The 9148-nt window shown below is 36.4% G+C and overlaps 1 protein-coding gene across 1 annotated transcript; it reads right to left on the bottom strand.

Moving 5' to 3' along the window:
* Nucleotides 1-1826: 1826 nt before the first annotated feature.
* On the bottom strand, nucleotides 1827-5214 carry LOC128549961 (interferon-induced protein 44-like). The gene is made up of 3 exons (XM_053527758.1): nucleotides 5059-5214; nucleotides 2531-2616; nucleotides 1827-2061 (listed from the first exon to the last, which is right to left on the bottom strand). The coding sequence occupies exons 1-3, from the start codon at nucleotides 5212-5214 to the stop codon at nucleotides 1827-1829; spliced, it is 477 nt and encodes a 158-aa protein (XP_053383733.1).
* Nucleotides 5215-9148: the final 3934 nt, after the last annotated feature.

Genomic DNA, 9148 nt, shown 5'->3' with positions numbered 1-9148 from the left:
CTTAGATCATCTCTTTAGGGCATAAAAATGGTCAACACGTAGGGCTAGTTAGGTTTGAGTATGATCCCTGTTAGGAGCGATTTGAACACCCAGTGCTTCTTACTGGTTTGTGCAGAGTTTGACAACTTTATGTTCCTTATTTATGGGTTTGTTTCACCTAGTCCAATTGGGACAGCGTGGTAACTTTTGACTGTCACTGTCCCGTTATAGGGATGACAACTATAAAATAACAGATCCCGATCAGCCAAATAAGTATGGCTAACAGGTACCTAAAAACTTCTCTCTTCTTTAGTATGTGTGCAAGGTGATTGTTGTTTAGCAACATAGGTGAAACAACAGCTTACCATTCATTTTACTAAGCAGAGCAGGGCGGAAAAGACTTTTTTGGTGGAAGACCTTTGCACTTTACCAGACTCTCGTAGTCCTCTAATTTTTTAAGGTTTTCTGTAATAATTTCATGATGACCTAATGGAATTTTCCTCGTTTTATTTACTCATGGATAGGGCGATGTCACGTCATAATAATGTCTTCATCGACAGAAGCACCAGACCTCCGAAAAATGCGCCACGTGGTTCTAAAGGCGTAACCAGTTCCAGTTTGTCAACATACGACTTCATAACAGATTGTCATTACACTGTTTGTCAATTTGTTTTGGGTTTAACGCCGTATTTTATCAGTATTTCAGTCAGTGTTCCTAGATTCTGCACCAGTATAACTTGTTCTCCGAAAGTAACGGCCAGCTTCCCCATATGAATCAGAGGTCGAGGACGCATGATTTCAGGCACATTGTCTTTTATCAAATCGTCACGGAGAACATATGGGATCGGACTTACGACCTTCAATCCGTATATCAAAACGCACTCTCCCTAATGAGCTCAGCTTGCGGGTTTTGTTTGTGAATGAAGTCCTTAAGATTGGGCCAAAATTGTGACCTCTAGAGTGTTAACAGTCAAATTGTTGACGACTGACGACGGACGGATGACGGACGGACGACGGACACAGGGCGATCACAAAAGCTCAAAATTGAGCACTTCGTGGTCAGATGAGTTAAAAATGCAGACCTTTCTGAGCAGTATTAAATTTAAACAAAACCAATCTGCACTATATATTCTTTGCAGACATCGGTACATACGGCTTCTCTGTCAACTTGTGTCTTTGTACATCCTGTTATTACGCGAACAAGTTTATCTGGAACATGGATACAAAATCATCTTTTCGCCTTGTACTACAGTAAAAATGACTATACAACAAACAGACGAAGACAATGATTTCTTCGCACTTTATTAGATCCCGAATGCCACGGTTAAAAGCAAAGAATTTGCGTCAATCGTTGACAACAGAAACAGCGTTAATTCTATTATACTTCTTTCTATAAATGGGTACAATAGTACCAAGCCCTCTTATTGCATTCTGCCTAACATACTGTATGCGCGTAAAATCAATGACAATGATAACAGTTCACAAACACATTAAACGGAACAACGATATAAAATGTCTGAAAACAAAGAACACATCACAAGTGTAAACGCAGACAGACATATAACGAAAATGATGGGAGTCAACACAAACTGTTCAAAAAAGAAAAGAATTTAGCATAACCACTTCCAAGTCTTTGAAGTTGTCCTGTTAAGACCTTTTACACCATGTTTTCAATTTTAAATGGTACAGTGGCCTTATGTAAGCAGAAAATATAATGTGTTGTGAAAGATTACATAAAAAAAATTATGCAGGCTGTGTCATGTCTGATTAATTTGTCAAAAAAAAGATACATCAAAATTCAACAACCTTGAGATAACGGTCTCTATTGTGCTAAACGTTGCAGATTCTCAGTTTTCGAGCTTCAATTTTTTCATATCGACTTGCACATCATTTCGTTTGTCGATCAGATTATGCATGAAATCCTCGGTAAAATGCAGCATCTTACGAAGAGCCAACAAAGCTAAAATGTCAATGTTGTCGTCCAACTCAGCCTCGTCCTCGTAATTCTTCACAGGAAGTACGTGAGCTCGTGGAAGACCAAGAATTTGCGATGCTTTCTCTACAGCTTGCTTGACAGTTGGGCTGTGATACACAAAAGATACGTTTTTTCTCTACTTCTTTACAGAGCTTGTCTATCTTTATTAAAAGAATAAGCTGTGGTATTCCTGAAAAAGTATATATGTACATATAGAAATATGAGTCCTCATACCTGAACACATCTTGTAAAATTACTTTATTTGTACCAATGATAAAAAGCAGAAGTATTCTTGAGATATTAAAATTTCTCCTGAAATTATCCTTCTGATGAATATTTCAGTGTATTAAAAAAGACACTCGTACAAAGTTGACATACTTGATTAAAGATACAAGACAAGAAAAATGTGCATAATACTTGTCTAATTAACAGCTTTTCATACATTATTTGGATCTTTGATTCAAAGAATTGCAATTTCAATTTTATCATACGTTTCTGATTCATTAGTCTACGAAGTCCCTTCATTTTCTCAACAACCTTAGTAGACAGCACTTCGAGCGTTGTTGAATCTAATACGAAGACTGCACAATGGACAATGTCATAATGCTGGGGTCAGACTTGAATCCTGGATACTTTGGACTGATTGGCGATGTAGGATTCAACTAGAAAGATAAAAATATTTAGTATTAACTTATTATCATTTTCAAAGAGAAAATGACTCCTATCGCTTCTGATTCGAAAATTAACAAACGCAACAAACAAGGGGGCCATGACGGCCCTAAATTGCTCAACTAAATTTCAGAGCTTAAACAGGATATGTAGAGTTAAAATAATGGAAGAGGACTACAACATGCTCCACATGCCGAATGTTCCATAGCCAGTGGAAGTTTATTACACAAATTAGTGCTTCAGATGACAAACAGTTCAATCACTATTTGGCTCTTACAATTTGATTTATAACAGAGATATCAACGTCCCCCGCCTAGGGATATTTTTGACAAAACATATTGCATACCAATACAACATATTCTAAGTAACAGGGCAAAATACTAACAATGTACGTAAGTCATAACTATATTAAAGGGAGATAAGAAATAAGCAAATAAAATGCATGATTCTTATGTGGTACTAATATAAATTGTCTTCAATTACACATTAGGAAAAAAGTTAAATCTGCTGTTGATGCAGTGTTGCACTACATATCAGTCTAATGTATTGCAACCATAGTAATGCTGCATTTACCTAATTATACCAGTAACTTATTACTTGTGTCACGGCTTGCATTCTGCAAGTCCGTAGGCTACAATTGTTAACAGCTTTTTATATATCTATCAATACCAATCATCTCATTTAAAACATATTTTCATTTTTGAAATAGAGGAAACACTGATATAAACACATGTATTGTACTTTAACATATAAGGGGAGGGGAATCTCGTGTACAAAGTAAAACAGAAAGTTAACTAGAGTGCCTGTAACATTGACCATTTACACACGACACAATGTCTTGTAATGGTTAAAATATATGCCTAGTTATTTGAATATACACCAGTGCACAAAAAAGTTACAGACCAAACAAAAAAATTCTATCTCCACAGGTGACCTTGACCGTGGAGCTAGGGGTCTGGGTCTTGCGCGAGACACATCAGTTCATTATTGGGAACATTTGTGCCAAGTAATTTCAAAAACCCCTTGATGAATGGTAGAGTTACTGACCGAGAAAGAAACAGACCAATGTTAATCTTTAACTTCTAGATGTGACCTTGACCTTAGAGCTAGGGATCTTGGTCTTGCGCATGACATGTTGTCCTATTATGGGGAATATTTATTCCAAGTACTTTCAAAATCCTTTGATGAATTGTAGAATTATTGACCGGACACGAAACAGTCCCCCCTAATCTTTGACCTATATGGTTGACCTTGACCTTGGAGCTATGGGTCTGGGTCTTGCGCACGACAGGTCGTCTTATAATGGGGAACATTTATGCCAAGTTATTTCAAATCCCTTCATGTTTGGCAGAGTTATGTACCGGACATGAAGTTTTGACGGACGGAAGGACGCAGCCTATTTCTGTGCCCCTTCTCTTCTTCGAAAAAAGCGGAGGACAATAACTGGAGCAGGCTGAAAGTTTCTTAACAGTTCTTCTTTTTTACCTATAGCAGCCCCCCCTAAAATTGGCCAAGTGTCCAAACTGCACTAAATTTGGAGCCGACCTAACATTATGCTACAGACCAAGTTTGATGAATATGCATCCAGCGGTTCATGAGAAGAAGTTGTTGAAAGGTTTTTCTATGCTTAACTACTGGCCCTTAAAAGAAGGTTTTGATGTTTCATTTGAACACGTTTGAGAGAGGACCTTACAATGATGCTACAGACTACGTTTGGTGAAGATCTACCGGCCTGTTCAGGCAAAGAAATTATTTAAAATATTTCTATTTCAAGCTCTAGCGGCCCGGACAAAGGAAACGGTTGTCCAAATTTTATTTAATTTGACATTGGAACAAAAAGGCTGCAGTAACCCCTAATAAGGGCTAATCTCACCTAGTTGAAAAAGATTTTGTAGAGACCTTAAAATAATTTCAAAGATCAAGCCTGATGAAGATGCATCAAGAAGCTTTTTAAAGGAATTTCAATTTTAAGCTGTAACAGCCCCTAAATGGGGCTTCAATTGACCACATGTTAAGTGTGGGAGGGGACCTTGAATTGTTGTTACTGACCAAGTTTGGTGGAGGCCCATCTAGCGGTTTATAAGAAGTTATTTAAAAGTGTTTGTCTGTTTTCAAAGAAAGCGGTGATGCTGAAATTTTGAAAAAAAACATGCCAGGATGCTATTGACCAAGTTACTTGTTCAATTCTGACTAGTATTTTCAGTGCAGATGTCCTCTGAAGGAAAGTTTGTCCGGACGGACGGACGGACGACAGAAGGACGGCAGGACAGTGCTCCGTGCTCCGCTGAGCTAAACACGTTATCAGCTGTATTTATATTGTATGACTGAAACGCTTAACTTCACCTGGTTCGGGAGTTTTATTTAGTTGATAACTGTATACGTCCGTAGCATTTTACTGAATACAGTTTTAAGGAAGCTGGGTCAATATCAATTACCTCGTAATAAGCTGGTACGTTTCCATCAAGAAGATAGTTACACTCTAGCACATCGATACCCATGGATTCTTCTAGACCACGTGTATCACACAGCCGGAAGTTCAAGGAGCCACCTGACTTTACTTTCACCGTATATGGTATGTACTGCAATTTCATATTTCAACAATCAAATAGGTGATAAATGATACTTAATCATTTTCCAGTGCAACGTTATACCATTATTCCAGTGAAAAATAAATAGATACACCTCTGTATCCTTATAAAAGGTATCCACTCATTTTTCTAATAGGGGGCCTCCGTGGCCTAGTGGTTACGGTCGCAGAACTCAAATCACTTGTCCCTCATCGATTTGGGTTCGAGAGGCAGTTCTGTGTGCATTTTGAGACTGTTGAATGCATTTAAAAGAATAAATACTAACATAAAACAGCAACAAAACAAGGGTTAGAATAAAAATTTTATCATGTTCTACCAAAACAATGACTGTATGTAAAATGTCGAATAACCAGCTGCCTACCAGTAGGCAGTTGGTTATTCGCACGTGAATTGGCAACTGGCTCTCCTTAGTGTTTCCAAGACTGACCTATACGTTGAAAGTGTCGGATATTGATAAGAAAGAACCAAATATATGTAAAATTGAATTATTTTATTCATATGTGTCTGAAAATTTGGCTTTTCTGAAACATATCGCGAATTTGCAACTGGCTCTCCTGATGCATTTTGACACTGTTGAATGCATTTAAATCCCTGAGGCCGATATCATAGTATACATGCTGCGGCGAGATAAGAATTACCATCTAACGTCGAAGAACAGTATCTGATCTTATCATACGCACACTCGCATGCAGTCAATTGAAATCATGCATGGAAAAATTATTAACATGGGTGTACATCAAACTATACTTATAAAATCTTCCAAGTTTGAACACATATTTATATATATCCACTTTCGTCCGTAACTTATATCCAAATAGAATAATAATTTCACTTCGAAACATTCGAAATTTTTACACACCTATTGCGTTCAATAGATATTTGAACATTTCCGGTTTTATTACTTTTTTCACATGTAAACATATTAAATTCCAATAAATAGAAATACATCATTAACACAGAGCATTAACATCAGCATTACTCAAAATTAACACCCATTTTTGAGTGAATATCGATGGTTTATTTTGATGTATAATTAATTTCTAAACATGTACACTGACGTTGTGTGACACGCACTGAGATGGTTAAGTTGTAATATTTACACCCATCTCTAAAGAATTATTAAATTTACAAAAAGTGTTTATTTACAAACATTTTTATGTATGAAACATTTTGCTCATTTTATTTTTATCCATTTGATTTTAATGCAATGTAAGTGTACGAATATTCCAGCCATCTAAAATTTTACATTTTCCGACCATCAATTTCTTTGGTAATGAAATTTCATCGTCGGAATCATCATCCGACGGAACTGATACGTCAAAATCAGCATGATAATGAATATTTTCTTCAATGTAAGAAAAATCTCTGGCAGCCGACATTATTTTAATCTTTTGAAATACAGTATGAACGAAACACAGCGGAGTTCGTCTTTTTTATTTCCTTTACCGCATATTTACAAACATTTATTTCAACAAGGAAACTAACTATTAACATAATTAATAATTATAACATCTAAGAAAAAATAGCCGGTATCCAAAATAATTTTGCTTTTATCAGGACAATCAAAATTTAACAAGTACGTGACGCAATCAGCATGATCTCGGTGCCGCGACTATACTCGGCAATCGCCGTCCTGGGGAGTCCTGATAACGCGCGTATAGTCGGATATCGACGCTACAGGGGTAGAAAATATAGCGCCTTTAGTCGTATTTCGGCCTCAAGGTGTTAAAAGAATAAATACTAACATAAAAGAACAAAACAAGGGTTAGAATGAATTTTTATCATGTTCTACCAAAACAATGACTGTATGTAAAATGTCGAATAACCAACTGCCTACCAGTAGGCAGTTGGTTATTCGCATGCGAATTGGCAACTGGCTCTCCTGAGTGTTTCCAAGACTGACCTATACGTTGAAAGTGTCAGATATTGATACGAAAGAACCAAATATATGTAAAATTGAATTATTTTATTCATATGTGTCTGAAAAATCGGCTTTTCTGAAACATATCGCGAATTGGCAACTGGCTCTCCTGGTGCATTTTGAGACTGTTGAATGCATTTGAAAGAATAAATACTAACATAAAATACCAAAACAAGGGTTAGAATGAATTTTTTTTATCATGTTCTACCAAAACAATGGCTTTCTGTAAAATGTCGAATAACCAACTGCCTACCAGTTGGCAGTTGGTTATTCGCATGCGAATTGGCAACTGGCTCTCCTGAGTGTTTCCAAGACTGACCTATACAAGGACTAGCTTAATATTTGTTATTATTTTCGATCTAAACAATGACTGTCTGTAAAATGCCGAACAGCCAAATGCCTACCAGTAGGCAGTTGGTTATTCGCACGCGAATTGGCAACTGGCTCTCCTGAGTGTGCGTTTTGCGACTGTTGAATGCATTTGAAAGAATAAATACTAACATAAAACAACAAAACATGGGTTAAAATGAATTTTTAATCATGTTCTACCAAAACTATAACTGTCAGTAAAATGTCGAATAACCAACTGCCTAACAGTAGGCAGTTGGTTATTCGCACGCGAATTGGCAACTGGCTCTCCTGAGTGTTTCCAAGACTGACCTATACGTTGGAAGTGTCTGATATTGATATGAAAGAGCAAAATATTTGTAAAATTGAATTATTTGATGCATATGTGTCTGAAAAATCGACTTTTCTGAAACATATCGCGAATTGGCAACTGGCTCTCCTGGTGCATTTTGAGATTGTTGAATGCATTTAAAGGAATAAATATTAACATTAAAGAACGAAACAAGGACTAGATTGATTTTTTTATCATTTTCGACCAAAACTTTGACTGTCTGTAAAATGTCGAATAACCAACTGCCTACCAGTAGGCAGTTGGTTATTCGCACGCGAATCGGCAACTGGCTCTCCTGAGAGTTTCAAAGACTGACCTATACGTTGAAAGTGTCGGGTATTGATACAAAAGAACAAAATATATGTAAAATTGAATTATTTTATTTATATGTCACACAGTGTCTGAAAAATCGGCTTTTCTGAAACATATCGCGAACTGCCAACTGGCTCTCCTGGTGCTTTTGAGACTGCCGAATGCATTTAAAGGAATAAATATTATCATTAAAGAACAAAACAAGGGTTAGAATAAGTTTTTTATCATGTTCTACCAAAACACTGACTGTATGTAAAATGTCGAATAACCAACTGCCTAACAGTAGGCAGTTGGTTATTCACACGCGAATTGGCAACTGGCTCTCCTGAGTGTTTCCAAGACTGATCTTTACGTTGAAAGTGTCAGATATTGATATGAAAGACCATATAAAATGTCATATTGAATGATTTTATCCATTAGTGACTAAAAAAAAGAAGCTTTTCTGAAACATATCGCGAATTGGCAACTGGCTCTCCAGGTACTTTTTGAGACTGCTGAATGCATTTTAAGAAATGAGGATTAATATTAAAGAACAAAACATGGATAAGAATGATTTTTTATCATTATGTTTTAAAAGGTAATCAGACTTGCTTATACATTTTGAATAACCAACTGGCAACTAGTAAGTAGTTGGTTATTCGAATGTTCAACTACCTACTACCAACTGCCTACCAACTTTAGTGTCATTGTAAAAAGTGGCATTTTCATGTTTTCTGTCAGCCATTGTCTGAAATTATTTCATTGTGGACCTATACTTGACATTTTGATAGCATTTTCAAGGAGTTATTTTGCATTTTAAGAAATATAAAATAAGTCGTATTACACATGTCTTCATACCCACATTCTACCTCTCTGTTTGGAACATGTTCAATAGTGTTGACGTGTCAGACAAAAATATCTCTCTTAGAAGTGTTTGTGGTATATAGGTCATTTATGAAAATAAGTTCAGTAATTATTTTTTTAAATGGGCCTTAGGTCATGTATGACAGCTCTCAGAGGATTGTTAAGTCTATGCAGAACAATTT

This window comes from Mercenaria mercenaria, chromosome 17 (assembly GCF_021730395.1).
Source record: "Mercenaria mercenaria strain notata chromosome 17, MADL_Memer_1, whole genome shotgun sequence".
Taxonomy (NCBI): domain Eukaryota; kingdom Metazoa; phylum Mollusca; class Bivalvia; order Venerida; family Veneridae; genus Mercenaria; species Mercenaria mercenaria.
This window is presented reverse-complemented; position numbering and strand designations above follow the sequence as displayed.